A 20,116-nucleotide genomic window follows, 5' to 3' on the forward strand; every position below is an offset into this window, starting at 1 on the left:
AGGTTAGGCTGGGTGATATTTTCTCAGAAGCTTCAGAACTGGAAGTTAAAGGGGTGCTGGATTGCCTAGATGTAGTCTCATGAGTTGCGGTTGTAGTTTCAGAGGCCACCTCACTGGAGGAGACGGACAAAGTTGATTGAGAAGACAGCTGTTTTGTGGATGGTTGTTCAGTGGTGGAAGAAGTAGACATCATTGTGTACTCTGATGAGGTTAGGCTGGGTGATGTTGTCTCGGAACGTTCAGAACTGAAATTAAAAGGGGTGCTGGATTGTGTAGATGTAGTCTTAGGAGTTGCGGTTGTAGATTCAGAGGTCAGCTCACTGGAGGAGACGGACAAAGTTGACTGAGAAGACAGCCGTTTTGTGGATGGTTGTTCAGTGGTGGAAGAAGTAGACATCATTGTGTACTCCGATGAGGTTAGGCTGGGCGATGTTTTCTCAGAAGGTTCAGAAGTGGAAGTTAAAGGGGTGCTGGATTGCTTAGATGTAGTCTCATGAGTTGCGGTTGTAGTTTCAGAGGTCACCTCACTGGAGGAGATGGACAAAGTTGACTGAGAAGACAGCTGTTTTGTGGGTGGTTGTTCAGTGGTGGAAGAAGTAGACATCACTGTGTACTCCGATGAGGTTAGGCTGGGTGCTGTTGTCTCAGAAGGTTCAGAACTGGATGTAAAAGGGATGCTGGATTGTGTAGATGTAGTCTCAACAGTTGCGGTTGTAGTTTTAGAGGTCACCTCACTGGAGGAGACAGGCAAAGTTGACTGAGAAGACAGCCGTTTTGTGGATGGTTGTTCAGTGGTCGAAGAAGTAGACATCATTGTGTACTCCGATGAGGTTAGGCTGGGTGCTGTTGTCTCATACGGTTGGGAACTGGAAGTAAAAGGGATGCTGGATTGTGTAGATGTAGTCTTAGGAGTTGCGGTTGTAGATTCAGAGGTCACCTCACTGGAGGAGACAGACAAAGTTGACTGAGAAGACAGCTGTTTTGTGAATGGTTCTTCAGTGGTGGAAGAAGTAGACATCATTGTGTACTCCGATGAGGTTAGGCTGGGTGCTGTTGTCTCAGAAGGTTCAGAACTGGATGTAAAAGGGATGCTGGATTGTGTAGATGTAGTCTCAACAGTTGCGGTTGTAGATTCAGAGGTCACCTCACTGGAGGAGACGGACAAAGTTGACTGAGAAGACAGCTGTTTTGTGGATGGTTTTTCAGTGGTGGAAGAAGTAGACATCACTGTGTACTCCGATGAGGTTAGGCTGGGCGATGTTTTCTCAGAAGGTTCAGAAGTGGAAGTTAAAGGGGTGCTGGATTGCTTAGATGTAGTCTCATGAGTTGCGGTTGTAGTTTCAGAGGTCACCTCACTGGAGGAGATGGACAAAGTTGACTGAGAAGACAGCTGTTTTGTGGATGGTTGTTCAGTCGTGGAAGAAGTAGACATCACTGTGTACTCCGATGAGGTTCGGCTGGGTGCTGTTGTCTCAGAAGCTTCAGAACTGGATGTAAAAGGGATGCTGGATTGTGTAGATGTAGTCTTAGGAGTTGCGGTTGTAGTTTCAGAGGTCACCTCACTGGAGGAGACGGACAAAGTTGACTGAGAAGACAGCTTTTTTGTGGATGGTTGTTCAGTGGTGGAAGAAGTAGACATCACTGTGTACTCCGATGTGGTTAGGCTGGTTGCTGTTGTCTCAGAAGGTTCAGAACTGGAAGTTAAAGGGGTCCTGGATTGCGTAGATGTAGTCTCATGCATTGCGGTTGTAGTAGGCACAGGTCAACTCTGTGTCCAAGACAGCTGTTTATCAGCTCCATCTGGTACGCAGGCTGAGTCCCTACCTGCCCACTGACTGTCTCTCCAGAGTGGTGCATGCTCTAGTTATCTCTCGCTTGGACTACTGCAATGCGCTCTACGTGGGGCTACCTTTGAAGGTGACCCGGAAACTACAACTAACCCAGAATGTGGCAGCTAGACTGGTGACTGGGAGCGGCCGCCGAGACCACATAACACCGGTCCTGAAAGACCTACATTGGCTCCCAGTACGTTTCCGAGCACAATTCAAAGTGTTGGTGTTGACCTTTAAAGCCCTAAACGGCCTCGGTCCGGTATACCTGAAGGAGCGTCTCCACCCCCATCGTTCTGCCCGGACACTGAGGTCCAGCTCCGAGGGCCTTCTGGCGGTTCCCTCACTACGAGAAGCCAAGTTACAGGGAACCAGGCAGAGGGCCTTCTCGGTAGTGGCACCCACCCTGTGGAATGCCCTCCCACTAGAGGTCAAAGAGAACAACAATTACCAGACCTTTAGAAGGCATCTCAAGGCAGCCCTGTTTAGGGAAGCTTTTAATGTTTGATGGATTTCTGAATTTTAATGTTTGATGGATCTCTGTATTTTAGAATTTCTGTTTTGTTGGAAGCCGCCCAGAGTGGCTGGGGGAACCCGGCCAGATGGGCGGGGTATAAATAATAAATTATTATTATTATTATTATTATTAGAAGAGCTGCCCCTCCCCCTCTCTCCTCGGGCAATGGAGGGGACCATCGCTTGCTCCCTCAGGAGGCTTTTCCTTCTTTAATGAGGATTCAAAAGGTTCTTTCTTGTCCTCTTCCTCAGGGGCAACTTATTTATTTCATAACATTTATATGATCTTGGAGGGGTGTGGGGCAGTTTGGGAAAAAGAAGGCAAGGCCCTCATATCTGGAGGCCTCCTAAACAGCCACTGTTTGAAATCCATTAATTCATGTACTGTATTTTTCCGTTTATAAGACACCCCCTACTTTTGGGGACCCCAAATTTAGAAAATAGGCATATGCACTACTCGTGTATAAGACGCCCCCAGATTTTAAACTTCATTTTAATGTAACAAAAACCTAGTCTTATAAACGGAAAAGTACAGTAATTCCCTCAGGCGCCCATGAGGAGTTTTAGGGGGTCCCTGGCCAGAGGATGCTTCCGGCCTCAAACAGAAGGATCAGGGGCTTGTTCCAGTTTTCCTGGTCTCGCGAGGCTTCTCCCTCGGCTTGGAAAATGTCACATTTGCCTCTCTTTTCCCTCAGTTTCCCAATTCATTGGCCGAAGGAGCCCCTGAAATACACTCAGCAGTGTTTAATTCTCTGTACAATCTCATGTAACCGGAGTTGGAAAGGGTCCCCCGAGGGTCATCCAGCCCAAACCCCTGCAATGCAGGAATCTCAAATAAAGCAGCCATGACAGGTGGTCATCCATATGTGTTACTTGGCTGTGGCTTGTAGGTGAGGGGAGATACGACCTCAGGTGCCGGTCTGCTTTTTTCCGCCTACATCTTGACAGTTTGCTGTTAAATAAATGTAGCTTTAAATGTACTGTACTGTATAATAAAATTTTCCTCATTATGTTCTTTGGCAGAGAGCTCCGCTGGAAAGTTTTGAAGACGACTTTAATAGGATGGAGGACATATTTCCCAATTAAGAGGAACAGCAGCCCTCCACACCCTGAGCTTTCTGGTAGTCCACTATAATTTATTTCATTCCGTAAAATCCACACACTGCTTGATGGTAAAGCGGAACAAAACCCTCAAAGGCCAGCTTGCAAAGAGAATAAAACAATGGAGCAGGCGAGGGGAGAGCTGCTCTTGTGCTTGGATCCTGCTTGCGGGTTTCTCAATAGAGGCATCCTGTTGACCACTGTGAGAAGGGGATGCTGGACCCTTTGGTCCTTCTTATGTTCTTATGGAACCTCCAGGTCCAGGGGCAGTCTATCTAGATTGCTAAGTTATTTGGGGTATTTGGCCACTTTGAGAGCAGGATGCTCTCAAATGATAGCATTCGAGTAAGTTGGAAGGAACATATTTTTGAATTTGCAGAAATCGGGATGTTTAAAGCAATATGAGTGTGAAACGACACAGATAAAAATAGAGATAGCATTGATTGTGTATACACTCGACAATAAAAGGGGGAAAAAGTATGCTGATGGAGATAACAGGAAGCCAAAAGCTAATTTATTTATTTTTAATTTTTGGTTGTTAAATTCCCCCCCCCCTTTTTTTCTTTTTTCTTCCTTGCTGATGTTTATGTGCCTTTTGTAACTGGGTGAATTATTGTATGGAAAATGTAAAAATTGTATATGTTTGGTGAAGAAAATAAATAAATAAATAAATAAATATTATTCTCAAAAGAGAGCAGGAGGCTGAGCTGGATGGGCCCCCTTTGCCCCGATCCAGCAGGCTCTTCTTATGTGGGGTGGAGGGAGACCATTGTCCAGGGGGAACAACTCTCTCCCCCCCCCCTCGGCCAGCCTCTCTTCTCCAAGCAAGCACCATTGATTGACACCATAAAAGAAGGAGGAGGAGGCTTTTTCTCAGTTGCTTTATTTTCTCTCCCCTCCCCAATGAATCATTCACAATGTTGACCTCATCATCATCATCATCATCCTATATCATTTCTCTGGCAACCGACCGGTCGCTGTGCTTCCTTCCATATTGCACTGAAAATTTGATCAAGTAAACGCCTGGATGTGAGGGGGGGGGGATGCGAGTGACAAAAGAGTTTCCCATGGGCAGACCATGGCGGTGGGGCCAGAGAGACCCAGGGGAAGAAGAAATGGCAGGCAGCTTCCTGTAGCTTGTGCCCAGCTTGTGCATTGCTGTGGGTATAGATGCATGGCATCGTGGGGAATCAGTGTTGCTACAGGCATATCTGGGACTGACCTGGAAGGAACGGGGCAGGGGGGAGCACAGCCAGTCTGTAGAGAGGGGAAGGGCAAGCAGAATCATAGAGTTGGACGGGACCGCCAGGGTTATCTAGTCAAACCCTCTGCAATGCACGAATCTTTCGCTCAATGTGGGGCTCAAACCCCTTGCCCTGAGATTAAGAGTCTCATGCTCTACCGACTGAGCTAGAGATCAGATTGTGGGCTGGTGCAGAAAGGGAGAAAGCGATTTCTCCAAAAGTGCTAGCCGTGGTCCCCGACCTGCAGAGACGACGCGAGACCCTTGCAAGGCGGCCTCCTCTTGCACCAGATGGCTGTGGCATCCAGGCAGTGGTCAAAGGCGCCTCGCTGAGGGATGTGCTCCTCCAAGTTCAGCCTCTGTGGGCAATGCAAGTCCTCGGAGGCAGAAGCCCAAATACCCCCCTGGGGCCCTGTTCCTTTTCCTCCACATCCTCCTTCCAACGTCACCAAGGACGCTGGTATTCAAGGGGGTGGCAGCACCCCAGTCCTAAAGTGCGAGAGTAAGCAAGAAGAAGGCAGCTCTCTAGCCCCCCCCCCCCCGTCACTGCAGCTCCACTGCCTCTTCCTGGATCTGGGCCCCTGGGGACACATCCTGCGCAAATCCAGCATGCAGCCAGACCCAGCGTCCTTCCTGTGGCCCCGTTGCCAGGCTTCTTCATGGCCGCTTCAACTGGGGCCGAGCGATCCGTCTCTGCAGCCGCAGTACGCAGGGAGAGAAAGAGAAAGCAGAAAAGTGAGGCAGGGTCAGTGGAAATGACACTCCATTTCCCCATGCCACCTAGAAACCTATCCTGTGCCTGCTAGCATCCCCCGCCCGTTGCTTCTCCCCCTAATCTGAAAGGCACACAATCTTCTTGTGTGTCCTCGTTTGGAATGGGCCTTGCAGACTCCAGATCGGTTGTGCTTTCTTGCAAAACTGTGCCCCCCCCCAGCACCATTTTTTCTTGTACCGGCAGGGACGTGTCCACTTTGTCCAGGCGGGGTTGGAAGGAGCCCTTGTCTGTGGTGGAGCTGTCTTGCTCGCTGCTCATGCTGCTGTAAGGGTCTTCTGTGCAAAGGGCGAAGGAGGGAGAGAGAGAGCATATCAGTCATTTTTAAAGATTTGTTGGCCTCATTCAAATGGGCTTCCTCTTGCCCCAGCCCAGCCTCTCCACTTGCCCACCCAGACCTCTTCCAAGAAGGGAGGGAGCCACAGAGCCAGCTAGAACCTGCTTTATTTTTACAAACTGCATCTTCAAAGCTCTGGCAAGCAAAGTGGTCTTCCCTGTTGTGATAATGCAGCCCGTAATCAGGGCTGACGCTCATCCTCCCGCTCAGGTGCCTAGCGCTCCCTCCCAGAGCACAGAGTACATGAGAACCCCCACATATTATTTATTCATTTATATTTCCCCCCTCCTCCTCCTGGATCAGGGCGGGTTGGGGTGGCAGAGCATGTAAAGCCCTTCTGTCTGATTGCAGTTTGGGGACGTGGCTGTGTTTGACCTCCCCTGTTGCTCTTCACTTCCCTTTCTTATTTCCTTATTTCTGCCCGTGGGGTGGAATGTTTCTGTGCAACTTGACCCCTTCTGCAACCCCAGACCACCTGTAATCCAATTAACCTGCTGCTTCCTTCCAGGGCAAGGCAAGGAACATCCTCTGGGATGGAGGCTGGCAGCTGCCATGGAAACCCGGGCTTACCACCACCACCACCACCACTCGCAAGACCTCCCCTTCCTGACCTAGGCCTTGTGTCACATACCACCTGCTGCAGAGCTGCTGCTTTCCATTGCTGGGGCACTTGGATCAGGGCCTTCAGGACGAGCCACCCAGTCGGGCTCGTTTTCATACCACCTCTCTTCATCGGGAGGCAAATGCATCAGCCTGGAAGTGGGAGACCAAGAGAGGCCATCAGGGCAAAGGTCTCTCCTTTGGCCCATTTCGAGGGCAGCTTCCAGTTAAAACAGCAGAGACTGACCGAGTTGACAAGACTTTGAGTGTGGGCTCAAAGTCTCCTCCTACCTGTGTCCTTTCTCCTTCCAGCAACAGCGCCTCCAGCAGAGAAGCACGGCCAAGACCAGGATGATCAGCAGCAGCGCCGCCAGGCCCAGGGCCACCCCCACGGCCACCCCCACCTTGCTGATGCCTTGCTCACAGTGGTGGCCCACGAACCAGTAGGACTCTGACTGCTCACAGCTGTGGGAGGAAAGGCAGCGTCAAAAACCTGCAAGGAGGCAGGTAATGGGGCCCAGGATGCCTGGGTTCTTTACGGGGTGGGGAGCAGGGGGTGTTTCTGATGCTGCGTTATGGGGGGGGGGCTGAGTGGCATCCAGGGCCTTAATTCAAGGTGACTGGTGCCCACGGGGAATTGCACCAATTTTCGTTCCCCTGTGCCACAGCCCCAGATCCTTTGCCACCACCCACTTCACCCCCTGGCTTGCTACTCACTAGCAACTGGGCCCCCCAGGGGTGACATAGCAGTTTCCGTTCACACAGCTGAAGGGGTCGGGGTGCCAAACACTGCAGTTAGAGACACACTGGAGGTCGCCACTGACGTTTCGTGCCGTGTAAAATTGCTGGATGTTTTGTGCCACCACGGAGGAGTTCTTGCACACACTTGACAGATCTGGAAAGGGAAAGGAAGGACACATTGGGGGCCCTGAATACCTCCCTTGTTCTTCCTCATCCTGCTTTCTTCCCCACCAACTATGATGGCGACTGATGGCCCTAGGATTAGCCTCTGTGCATCTCATATGTGACTGCACATGCAGAATCCTGGCAACATCTGTACCATCCAGCGGTGCCACAAGGTGTACGGGGGTTCATTGCATTTGTTTGCATGTGGTGGTCATGTTTTCTTGCTCATACGGCTCCACCGCCTCCACCCAGACATCCCACTGCAGCTCTTCAACATTAGGAATGTGTTAAGCCCCACACCGACCCCCTCGCACAGCTCAGTCCTCACCTTCAGGGCTCAGGGGCACTGCAGTCACATTACGCTCTCCAGTAAACCAAAGGGAATCTGAAGGAGAGGGGGAAAGTAAAGGTGAGGGACATCCAAGGGGAGGGGGAGCACCCAAGGGGAAGGACCTCTTCCCCCACCCACCAGCCATGCCTCCCTGCCACCAGAGTTGAAGGAAACGCACTTCCTCTGCTCGGCCATATGTCCAACCAGCAACCTGACACTCATCTCTGTGTGGGCAAGGGTGAAGCAGTTGGGGTTGGTTGATGTTACAGGGGCAGCTGCTGGTAACAGAGAGATGGGTCTGAACCCTCACCCCACAGCATGGATAACACCAGGATAACACCAGGTTGCGTCAGATTAGGCATAGATGAAACTTGTTCCATATGGCAGTGAAATTGGAAGACTAGGGAGACTTTGATTGGCACCTTTTTGGACAATGTTCCTCTGTTCCTCACCATACAGGACAAACCCAGTACCGGTAGGTAGCCTCAGATATGACGTAGATGAAGTACATTCTATTCTTAATGCCTGTTTTTCTCCGGGTGATTTCTAAGGGATAGCTCTGTCCCTAGCAAAACAGCGTATGGTAATTGCTTGGTTCAGGAGAGTGGGGATGGGCTTGGACTCAGTGGAGCTGCTCAGCTTCTGCAGAGAACTGGTACATCGGCCATCTCACAGCCTGTTTTTGGGTTACCACCTTGAGACCCCCATCCGATGCATGTTGACTCAGGGGTACACACAGTTGTGATGCTGGTGCAATTTACTCCCAAATAAGGAGGGACAGAATCACAGCCCTTGGATGACTTCTGCTTCCTCATGACAGCTGATCTGAAGACGCTTAATAAGAAGCCTTTCCTTCTGCTCCATTAGATGGATGGAATGTAGTGTAAACGTTTGCAACATTCATGCCATATTTGGGCTCCTTCAGCTGCCAGCCAGACCTTCCCACAAGAAGTGGCAGGTGCCTCCTCACCGTTGCCATTGGAAGTGTAATTCTTTTTCAGGGTCTGTCTGAGGTCCTTCATGGATTCATCGTAGGAAGCATTGAAGTCTGAGAAGTGAAGCTGCAGGAGCACCTCGTGGTCCACGATAACACTACCATTGCTGAGAAGAGGCAGCAGGAAGGAAGAGGGAGAAATCACTTAGCCACAACTGCAAAGGTGCCCTCAGCTAGCCTGATGTGAGGTGAATTATGCTAGTGGGCCAGGGGATTGCGTGGCACCAAGCAGCACCCTCCCTCCCATACTTGGTCCCCAGCTGTATCACTTCGGTGACTCACCTCAGCCGAATCACCTTTACACCCATGTAGCCAGGAACGTCCACATAGAAGATGTTCATCTGCAAGGAGAGAGAGCTCTCATCTCAGCTGCATAGACAGCAACAGTCGGACGCACCAACCAAAAGCAGGGTCTGCACATTGGCAGCAGAGCAGCTGCTGTCTGCAAGCATCACCAGCCCTCTGTATCTACTCAGACAGAGCGTGGCTTTGAGGTGTGTGAGAGCAGTCCTAGAATCATAGAACCATAGAGTTGGAAGGGACCTGAGGGTCATTTGGTCCAATCCCTGTCATACAGGCATTTCCACAGCAGCAGAAACAAGAAAACGTCTATGTAGGGTATGAACTATCGGATCTAAGCTACATACAGTATTGTAGAAGAAACAGCTTTCTATACTCATCTGATAGCTACATTTCCACATCTGGCTATCTAGGTGTTCCTGATTGTGTTGCCAGATGTGCTAAGCGGACAAATCTCTGTTAATGAAGGAAAGGCACGTTAACGGGACCCAGACTCAAAAGTAACAATAGGTCTGCCTGGAAGTGATCACTTTCCTGAGAGGGCGTCCTCTATGCACACCCAACCACCCCTCACCTGTTCCACAAAGATCTTCACAAATGTCTTGAAGGCAGAGGAGCTGGGATTCACCATCTCTGGGCTGAACTTCCAATTCTTCACTGTTACAGAGACATTGATTGTGGCCTCAACAGTCACTGTGATCAGAAAGCACAAGAGTCATTAAACATGAAGGTACAGCCACAGTTTCAGAGTCCATTTGTGAGGATGAACACTTCAGGTGTTCATTGAGTCACAGGAGAATTGCAGTGATCATGGAAACAACATGAAAAACCTATGGCTCCACCCCAAAGGGTGCAGAGAAAGGGCGCTGGTACAGGGTGTGAAATACACTGGAATGTGCGGGTATCACCTCAGTGTAGTCTACTCTTGCTGACACGAACTCTCCAAGTCCTGAGGCAGGTGACATTCTTGTCCATCTGCTGCTGCTGCTGCTATCAGAAGCTATTAGTAAGTACAGGTGAAGAGGAAAACCCCACAGACCCAGGCTTTCTAGGCATGTGGACAAGCCTGAGTAGATTGTATCTACTCAGATACAACCAGTTTTATACACTGTTGGTATGTAAGTCATCTGCATCCAGAAAAGGTAAGGTTCTATATCAAACCATCCATGCGTGGCTGAAATTTTCAAATCAGGCATTTTTCACCCGAAGGGATAACCACAACTACACAACCTCCCAGTTGCATGGTGAAGGGAGCACAATGCTGCCATGCCCTTTATCTCTCCCCTGCCCCCATCATGGTCTTGTTGAAAGGGGTTGCAGCACTTAGGTAGCCCAGGCATGTCCAACAGGTAGATCGTGATCTACCAGTAGATCACTGGACGTCTGCGGTAGATCACTGGTAGATCATTGGCTCCCCCCAAAGAAGCTGAACAACTGTGGCTCCCCTTAAAAAAGCTGAACATTTTACCTCCTCCCGGAAAAAAACTCAACAACTTTGACCCCCCCCAAATGGGCCTTACTCCTTCCTAAAAAAAGCTCAACAGCTCAACAACCTTGACCTGAACCTCAACAAAGGGGGTAGATCACTGCCAACTCTATGAGTAGATCGCAGTCTTTTGGGAGTTGGCCACCCCTGAGGTAGAAACCATCCACAAGGGTATTGTTTTGTTCTCCCCAGTCCTGCAGGCTGGATGCTTCTCCCTGTTAAGCTTGCATAGGCTTGCCACCTCAGGTAGCACTTGGGAAGCGTCTTCCCATTGACAACTCCTGTCTCTTTGGGGTGAAAAGACACCTTGTGAGGATGAACCTGTCAGATGTCTGCGCAGTTGCAGGATAATTTGCAGTGATGATGGGAACAACATGGATTGCCTTTGGATCCACATCAAAGAGTTCAGAGAATGAGTGCGTATACAGGTGTGAAATGCACTGGAACCTGCCCATCTCAACTCGATGTAGTCTCCTCTGAGTGGCAATTGCCGTACTCTCCAGGGCCTGAAGCAGACAAGGCTCTTGCTTACTGTGCGCTGCTTGTTGGCATCTGTTTGTCTCCAGAGACATTATGGCAAGCATCTCTGGGGTGAAGTCTAACCATGCATTAGCAGCCCCAAAGGAAGCCTGGGCAGTGTGTATGGAGGCTCTGGGTTGGCCAGACGGCAAATCTCCCCCCACCCCACCCCAGCCTCACTGATGTGGTCCAAAGGAAAGCAGAGGAATACGCTTGGCACCAGCTTGGCTGCAGGAGTTGGCAGAAGGAGGCGTACAAGGCACCATCCAACCGTCTTAAGGACTCCACTCTGGGTTTGTGTACGGTTTACTCCTCAGCCTTTCCTTCTTCCAAAGATCTCCCACAAGACAGCAGAGGTTTGGCACCAGAGTTTTCCTTCTCCTAGATTAGCTACCTTCCCAGGTTGTTTAGCTCCATGTGCTCCTCATTTCCCTCTACATCACGGGCAGAAACTGCCTTCATGACCATTGGACCCCACTATTGGTCTTGTCTGGTCAATCTGCTGGAGCCTGTCTTTGCATGCAGGGGAAGTCCCTAACTCACTGAGGGTCTGAGACCCACTGGCCATCCTAATTTGGTTTAGCCGGCCAGTTGTGGTTGCTGTCCCATGCTGACAGCTTCCAGGAGCCACAGTTGAGAGCTGAGTGCAGGGTGGAGACCAAAGTGGACAAACTACCCCAGAGGGAGCATGACGTGTCTCTCACTGGAGTTACTACCCCTCCCCCTAACACCCCAGACTGCTGCTACTGGAACCTTTTAATCTGTAGGCAACAGGGAGGTGCCACAGAACAAAAACACCATTTTGGATTAGCGAGCTAGGCCACCTTTCCTTGCAAACGTGACTAAGTAAACTATATACCTTATACAGCTTCCAATGTGCCACCAGTTTCACACACTGTTGATATGCAAGCCATCAGCATCCAGAAATGCTGCCATTCTATCTCAACCCACATCCATGGGGGCTGCAAACCTTTCCCTTCTTTCTAAGTACTGAAAGAAACTTTAAATCTCACCATGGACAGAATTCCCTTTGCAAAGTGAGAGTGCAGGCAATGGAAGGTCAGAGTGGACCCCCAACCTGTGGCCTCCAGATGTTGGGCCAGAACTACTCATCCTCCCTGGCCATTGGCCATGTTTGCTGGGACAGAGGGGAGCCGGGAGCCCAAGAGAACAACATCTGGAGGGCACCAGGCTACGGAAGGCTGTCCTGGCCCTAGGCTTCCATGGAAAAAATGGTCAGCATGGCAGAGAAGCAAGATCACTCCCAAGAGTGGCAGGTGGTCATTGGACTAAGGGGACTAGCCTAGTCCCCTAAATGGTCCCCTGGAGCCTCCTTGGCAAAGCCTGGGAAGCTTCTGCCTGGCTTAGGGAGGGAGGTGTGAGGCTCCGATGGGTCCAAGATCTGTCCTGTCATCTTCCCAGAGCCCATCTGGCTTTTGGAAGGAGGCAAGTGGCTCCAGCATCCTGTCAGGGCCCTGTCACCTCCTTTGCAAAGGAGGGAAGATTCTACCTGGCTCAGGGAGGGAGGCGTGATGCTCACGTGCGCAGTGTCAGGATGTCGCATACATGACATTGATCTCCCACACCCCTCACAAGCTAGAGCCTCTGGCCCTAACTGTTCCCCTATGAAAAATTTCACCGCACAACACTGAGTGGCCCAACAACACAAAACAAAGTCTAGAGCCTCAGAGCCATAGATTCAGCCCACTCTTTTCAAATGGAAAACTTGTGAGCAGGAAGTCTTGTCCGAATAATGCTCAGACTTACCCACTTGGACTTCATTTTCTGCCTCTTCACAACGTCGCCCAGTATAGGGAGGTGGGCACTGACAACGACCCCCGACTAACACTCCTCCATTAAGGCACATAAGAGGGACAACTGTGGTGGAAGGAGCTGAGCAAGAGGAAGAGAACAGAGCATAGCCAAAATGTAAGAAATTTACCAAGGAGCCCTCATATATGACAATGATGTTGATGATCCAACAATTTATATGCTGTACCGCTTAATGGTATTATTTCTAAGAAGTGTCCAGTGAGGGTTCAAGAGCGATTCAAGTGATCAATTAGATTTCATCAGAAAATCAAAAAGTGTTGCTTAAACTGCTTGCTGAAACCAACAAAGCCTCTATAGGTGCCTGAAGTTCAGTCAACAAGAGGTCTCAGCCAAGAGATAGTTCCACAATTCTAAACACACAGCTCACGCGGGATGTGAGCTGTGTGCCTGAGTCATGGAGGACCACTTAGAGCCACTCCCACAAAGACGGGAGTGATTTAACAACGCACTAAGCAGTATTGAAGAAATCCTGGATTCAGGTTAAGGCACCGAAACATATGCACAGCACGTGTAAACTGTTGAGCCCTGGAATACTGTGCTGGCAGATAAACATCATTTCCATATGAATATATAGATACATACCAGAGGAACTTGTAGGCTGTGAACTAGTAGATGTGCGTCCACGAGTAGTAGTGGAAGGGGGAGATTCCTTTGCGGTGTATATTTTTGTAGAAGTATAAGCAGAAGGTGTTGTGGTTCCATACACAGAAGGTGTTGTTTTCAAATTTGTAGAAATGGATGTTTCACTTGTTGTGCTTGGTGTCCCCCTAGAAGGGATAGGCAACAAATTGTATTGGACTATTTTTTTAAAATGCACGTAACTATTCACCACTGATAGTGCTTATTGGACCCGCCTAGAGGGACCGCATTTTCCGGGCAGAATGATGGGGGTGGAGACGCTCCTTCAGGTATACTGGACCGAGGCCGTTTAGGGCTTTAAAGGTCAGCACCAACACGTGGAATTGTGCTCGGAAACGTACTGGGAGCCAATGCAGGTCTTTCAAGACCGGTGTTATGTGGTCTCGGCAGCCGCTCCCATCACCAGTCTAGCTGCCGCATTCTGGATTAGTTGTAGTTTCCGGGTCACCTTCAAAGGTAGCCCCACATAGAGCGCATTGCAGTAGTCCAAGTGAGAGAGAACTAGAGCATGCACCACTCTGGTGAGACAGTCGGTGGGCAGGTACCACGTCTCCACTCCCACCTTCATCCCCTGGCGTGCTACTCACTGGCATTGAGGCCCCTCAGAGGTGATGTGGCACTTTCCATTCACACAGTGGAATGGGTGGGGGTTCCAAGCGCTGCAGTTAGAGACACACTGAAGTGTGTTGTTGATGACCTTTGCCACATAATATGGCTGGAGGTTGTGTGCCACCACTGAGACATTCTTGCATTCGTCTGACAGATCTGGGAATGGAAAAGGAGGGAGAAGGGTCACCAAGGAAGAATGCAAATGCCTCACAATGCCACATGCATGGGACTAGGAGAACGAGAGGGGAGGCTGCCAGGCTGCTGGATCATCATCATCAATATATATTTATACCCCACACACCAACCCCATCGCACACCTCAGTCCTCACCTTCGGGGCTCAGGGGCACTGCGGTCACACGAGATGCTCCTTCAGTAAAGCAGAGCTGATCTAAAGGAGAGGGGGAAAGCAAAGGTGAGGCTTCTGAAAGGAAGAAATCACTGGGGGTGGGGGGGTGGGGCATCGATGGGGAGGGACCTCTTCTTCTGCTCCTGCCCCCACCAGTTATGATTCCCTGCCACCAAGGTTAAAGGAAGCACACCTCTTCCGACAGGAAGCAACCTAACATCCATCTCTATGTGGGCATGGGAACATCAGCTGTGGTGGGTTGATGTTTCAGCACAGCTTCTGGGGTAACAGAGAAGGGTTTCCACCCGGACTGCTCAGCCTGGGTGGATGACCCTAGGTGGCCTCAGATATGGCATAACTGAGGCGCATTCTATTCTATTCTAGATGGATGGAATATAGTACAAGAGCTGCCTTGCAACATTCTCTGTTTAGGGAAGTTTTTAATGGTTGTTGTTTTATTCTGTTTTTAATCTGTTGGGAGCCACCCAGAATGGCTGGGGAAACCCAGCCAGATGGGTGGGTATAAATTATTATTATTATTATTATTATTATTATTATTATTATTATTCACGCCAAGGACATCCTTGGGCTCCTTCAGCTGTCAGCCAGACCTTCCCACAATATGCGGCAGGTGCCTTCTCACCTTTGTCATTGGAAGTGCAATTATTTTGCAAGGTCTGTGAGAGGTTCTTCATGGAAGCATTGTAAGAAGCATTGAAGTCTGAGAAGTGAAGCTGCAGGAGCACCTCGTGGTCCACGATAACACTGCCATTGCTGAGAAGAGGCAGCAGGAAGGAAGAGGGAGAAATCACTTAGCCACAACCGAAAAGGTGCCCTCTGCCAGCCTGATGTCAGGTGAATGATGCTAGTGGGGACTGTCAATTAAAGGGGCATGGCCTCTCACAGCAGGGGGCCAGGAGATTGCGTGGCACCAAGCAGCACCCTCCCTCCCATACTTGGTCCCCAGCTGTTTCTATTCTGTGACTCACCTCAGCCGAATCACCTTTACACCCGTGTAACCAGGAATGTCCGCATATAAGATGTTCATCTGCAAAGAGAGAGAGGTCTCATCTCAGCTGCATAGACAGCAACAGATGGAAGCCACCAATCAACAGTAGTGTCTGCACATTGGCAGCAGAGCAGCTGCTGTCTACAAGCATCACCACCCCCTCCCCAACATATCAGACAGATTATGTCTTTGAGGTGCATGTCAGCAGTCCTAGAATCATACAATTGTAGAGTTGGAAGGGTCCTAAGGGTTACTGGGTCCAATCCCTGCAATGCAGGAATATCCACAGCAGCAGAAACAACAAAAAACTCTACATTTATAAGATACTGGTTTGTTGATCTGAGAAATACCAAACCCCCAATCCCAGCAGATTCTTGGTCGCTCCTGTGTGCTGAGCAGGGCATCTCTATCCTGCTCTGCTCCTGTAACTCCTCCATCCTTCCAAGACACCTTTGGGGTATCTCCTGGTCTGGGCATGGCTAGTCTGTGGCCCTCCCTCAGCTGTTGTTGGACTCCAGTTCCCAGCAGGCAGCCTGGCCAAAGGTATGGGATGACTATAACGGCTGGAAGATGACCTTTGTCACTTTAACACTGGTCTTTCAAAAGTGACAATTAGGAAGACAGTTCCTGATGTGTGTATTAGGGTATGAACCATCCGTTCTGAGGCACATATTACAGAAACAGCTTTCTATACTCATCTGATAGCTCCATTTCCAGGCATTCCAAATGAGGGAAACCTGACTGTGAATGAGCTTCACCACTGGGAAATGGAGCATGAATGAGGTCTGGACTCAGAAGTGACCATAGGGTTTGGGTTTGGGTGTGAGAATTTTCGGGGGTATCACCTCTCTGTGCACCCCCAGCCCCCCTCACCTGTTCCTCAAAGATCTTCACAAATGTCTTGAAGGCAGAGGAGCTGGAATTCACCATCTCTGGGCTGAACATCCGATTCTTCACTGTTACAGAGACATTGATTGTGGCCTCAACAGTCACTGTGATCAGAAAGCACAAGAGTCATCCATATATATATAAATGTAGGCATTGTGCAACCAGATGAAACAGCCTTTCTCCATAACCACTGAACCCAATTGAAACAAATTTGGCCACAGCTACCTTGCCTACCAGTGAGGGATCTGGCATAAAAATTATCAAAAAACCACACTTTCACACCTAAAACAATGATTAAAGACAAAAAAAGTGGCGCACAGATTATACATCAGCAGCAGAAAGCTCTGAAGACTCCAGCAGCATCCAATAGAAAGGCAGATCGCAGGCTGCTGCCTCCAAAGCCGCACCACCAGATGACATCACAAAATTCCACAGCAACCAACTGAAAACAGTCCTGAAGCAAGGCCCAACATTTCCCAGCAGAATGAATAGGCCGCAGCAGACCAGGCAGCTTTCCAGACTAGGCCAAGTGGAGGTAGGGGCCTGCCTGGGTGGGGGATGGGGGGCCCAAATAGGGGGCAGGGATAGGTAATGGGTCAGAACAGGGTGGGGGGAGACACAGGGATGCACCTATGTAAACATAACACATGAAAAACAGGGGGACTCTGAAGGTGAGGGGAGTCTGAAGGGGGACTCTGAGGCTCCAATTAACAAACTGAGCCACCGCAGGTTTTTTATGGGACTGAACAGCTCGGGCGTTTCGGAATGCGCCTTCTGTTTAATAAACACCTGGCAGCATTAGGGATTCGTTCATCATTTCCCCTAACACGCACTTGGGGGCATGGCGAGGGGTTTTTGCTTTTTAATTTAGCGGGCGTTGTGTCACATGCGGGGCTCCGGCGGCCATTTTAAGTAAGGGCAGTCGTGCACCTCTTAACCTAGGCTTCAACCCCCCCCCTCGATTTACAATCCCCTACCTTCCCCTTGCCACTTCCTGGGTTTTTTATGGAACCGAAGAGCTCGAGCGCTTCGGAACACGCCTTCTGTTGCTACGGGGCTGTGGGGCTTCGCTATTTGACACCCCCCCCATCGGGTTTTTTACCACAATTACAAATCCTCCCTGGCCATTGGCCACGCTCACTGAGGCAGATGGAAGGACAGCCATGTCTGGAGAGCACAAGGTTAGGGAAGGCTGGCTTGGGCACTCCTGTCTCAAGACTTCAACAGAGAAACATCCAGGTCATCAAAGAAGCAAGATCACTCCCAGGAATGCAAAACAAGGTTTTAAGCTGCAAGGCCTCAAATATTACCCACCTAGAAAATTACTATACATACCTGGACATTCCTGAGCTTTTGTTTTCAAAGGAAGAGACCGGGGGGGGGGGAGGCTAGTACTAATAATGCTCAGACTTACCCACTTGGACTTCATTCTTTGCCTCTTCGCAACGCTGCCCAATATAGGGAGACGGACAGTGACAACGACTCTCGACAAGCACTCCTCCATTAAGGCACCCAAGAGGGACAACTGTGGTGGAAGAAGCTGGATAAGAGGAAGAAAACAGAACATTAACAACATTTAAAAACAAGCCGACAAAAGAGCCCTCATATCAGCATCCAACCATTTATATGCTCTACTGCTGAAAGCGATTATTTCTAAAAAGTGTCCAGTGAAGGTGCAAAAGCAATACAAATGATAAAATCAATTAAATCTCATCAGAAAATCAAAAAGTGTTGCCTAAACTACTTACTGAAAACAACAAAGCCTCTACAGGTGCCAGAAGTTCAGTAAAGAAGAGGTCTCAGCCAAGAGATAGTTTCACAGAACTGGGCCATGATTCTGAACACACAGCTCATGTGGGATGCCTGACTCATGGGTAACCACTTAGAGCCACTCCCACAAAGACGGGAGTGATCTATCAGGGATATAACGCCTCAAATGGTATTGAAGATTTCTTAAAGGCCTTACAAATTAATACAATAACTTTGTAGTTGGCCCAGTAGCATATGGGCTGCATGTGTAAACTGTTAAGCACTGGAATTATGTGCTGGGAGATAAACATCATTTCCATATGATTACACAGATACTTACCAGATGAAGTTGTAAGCTGTGAATTTGTTGATGTGCGTCCACGAGTAGTGGTGGAAGGTGAAGATGCCTTGGCGGTGGATATTTTGGTAGTAGTATAAGCAAAAGGTGTTAATGTAGTGGGCAACAGTGTTGGGGTCATTTCTGATATGCTAGTAGTAGAGTGTGTGGTTATGGTCTCAGTGATGGATGCAGATGATAATGTTGTATTGGAAGTGCTTTGTGCAACAACAGTGGTGAAAGTCTCTGTACTTGTTTCAAGGGATGTCGATGAATGAGATTTTCCACTAGTAGCAATTTCAGTGCTAGCAGATCCATGATAGGTTGTGGAAGTTGTAAGCAGTGAGGAGCTCCCTTCTGGTGTACGGGAGTAATCAATTGTGGTGTTGGTGCTAGCAGATAGGATAGCTGCAGTTGTCTCAGAAGGCTTGGGACTGGAAGTAAAAGGGGTGATGGATGAATTAGGTGTTGCGGTCTCACTAGTTGTGGTTGTAGTTTCAGAAGTCAGCTCACTGGAGGAGGCAGACATTGTTGACTGAGAAGACACCTCTGTTGTGGATGATTGTTCAGTGGTGGAAGAACTAGACATCACTGTGTACTCAGATGAGGTTCCTTGTGGTGTAGTCTGCTTGAAGTGCTCAGTGGGTGTGTTTGTGCTTGAAGTTATTGTGGGTGCAGTTGTCTCAGAAGGCTCAGAACTGGAAGTAAAAGGAGTAATGGATGGAGTGGGTGTTGTACTCTCAGTAGTAGTGCTTGTACCTTCAGAGGTCAACTCACTGGAGGAGGCAGACATTGTTGACTGAGAAGACACCTCTGTTGTGGATGATTGTTCAGTGGTGGAAGAACTAGACATCACTGTGTACTCAGATGAGGTTCCTTGTGGTGTAGTCTGCTTGAAGTGCTCAGTGGGTGTGTTTGTGCTTGAAGTTAGTGTGGGTGCAGTTGTCTCAGAAGGCTCAGAACTGGAAGTAAAAGGAGTAATGGATGGAGTGGGTGTTGTACTCTCAGTAGTAGTGCTTGTAGTTTCAGAGGTCAACTCACTGGAGGACATGGACAATGTTGACAGAGAAGACACCTCTGTTGTGGATGATTGTTCAGTGGTGGAAGAACTAAACATCACTGTGTACTCAGATGAGGTTCCTTGTGGTGTAGTCTGCTTGAAGTGCTCAGTGGGTGTGTTTGTGCTTGAAGTTAGTGTGGGTGCAATTGTCTCAGAAGGCTCAGAACTGGAAGTAAAAGGAGTAATGGATGGAGTAGGTGTTGGACTCTCAGTAGTAGTGTGTGTAGTTTCAGAGGTCAACTCGATGGAGGAGGCAGACATTGTTGACTGAGAAGACAGCTGTTTTGTGGAGGGTTGCTCAGTGGTGGAAGAAATAGACATAACTGTGTACTCAGATGAGGTTTCTTGTGGTGTAGTCTGCTTCACGTGCTCAGTGGGTGTGTTTGTGCTTGAAGTTAGTGTGGGTGCAGTTGTCTCAGAAGGCTCAGAACTGGAAGTAAAAGGAGTAATGGATGGAGTGGGTGTTGTACTCTCAGTAGTAGTGCTTGTACCTTCAGAGGTCAACTCACTGGAGAAGGCAGACAATGTTGACTGAGAAGACACCTCTGTTGTGGATGGTTGTTTAGTGGTGGAAGAAGTAGACATCACTGTGTACTCAGATGAGGTTCCTTGTGGTGTAGTCTGCTTGAAGTGCTCAGTGGGTGTGTTTGTGCTTGAAGTTATTGTGGGTGCAGTTGTCTCAGAAGGCTCAGAACTGGAAGTAAAAGGAGT

The 20,116-nt window shown here is 49.2% G+C and overlaps 1 protein-coding gene across 1 annotated transcript; it reads right to left on the minus strand.

The window, feature by feature from the left end:
• Positions 1–4,313: 4,313 nt before the first annotated feature.
• LOC148684159 (uncharacterized) lies at positions 4,314–18,974 on the minus strand. Its single transcript, XM_088655985.1, has 18 exons — positions 18,349–18,974; positions 17,674–17,799; positions 16,245–16,363; positions 15,352–15,410; positions 15,006–15,136; positions 14,345–14,404; positions 13,994–14,171; positions 13,350–13,534; positions 12,702–12,827; positions 9,504–9,622; positions 8,912–8,970; positions 8,606–8,736; positions 7,633–7,689; positions 7,116–7,293; positions 6,690–6,863; positions 6,430–6,551; positions 5,642–5,739; positions 4,314–5,382 (listed from the first exon to the last, which is right to left on the minus strand). Exons 1-18 carry the CDS (start codon positions 18,932–18,934, stop codon positions 5,347–5,349), a joined length of 2,544 nt encoding a protein of 847 aa, XP_088512111.1. The 5' UTR covers positions 18,935–18,974; the 3' UTR covers positions 4,314–5,346.
• Between the last annotated feature and the right edge of the window lie 1,142 nt (positions 18,975–20,116).

This window comes from Zootoca vivipara, chromosome 12, assembly GCF_965207765.1.
Source record: "Zootoca vivipara chromosome 12, rZooViv2.hap1.1, whole genome shotgun sequence".
NCBI classification, from domain to species: Eukaryota; Metazoa; Chordata; class Lepidosauria; order Squamata; family Lacertidae; genus Zootoca; species Zootoca vivipara.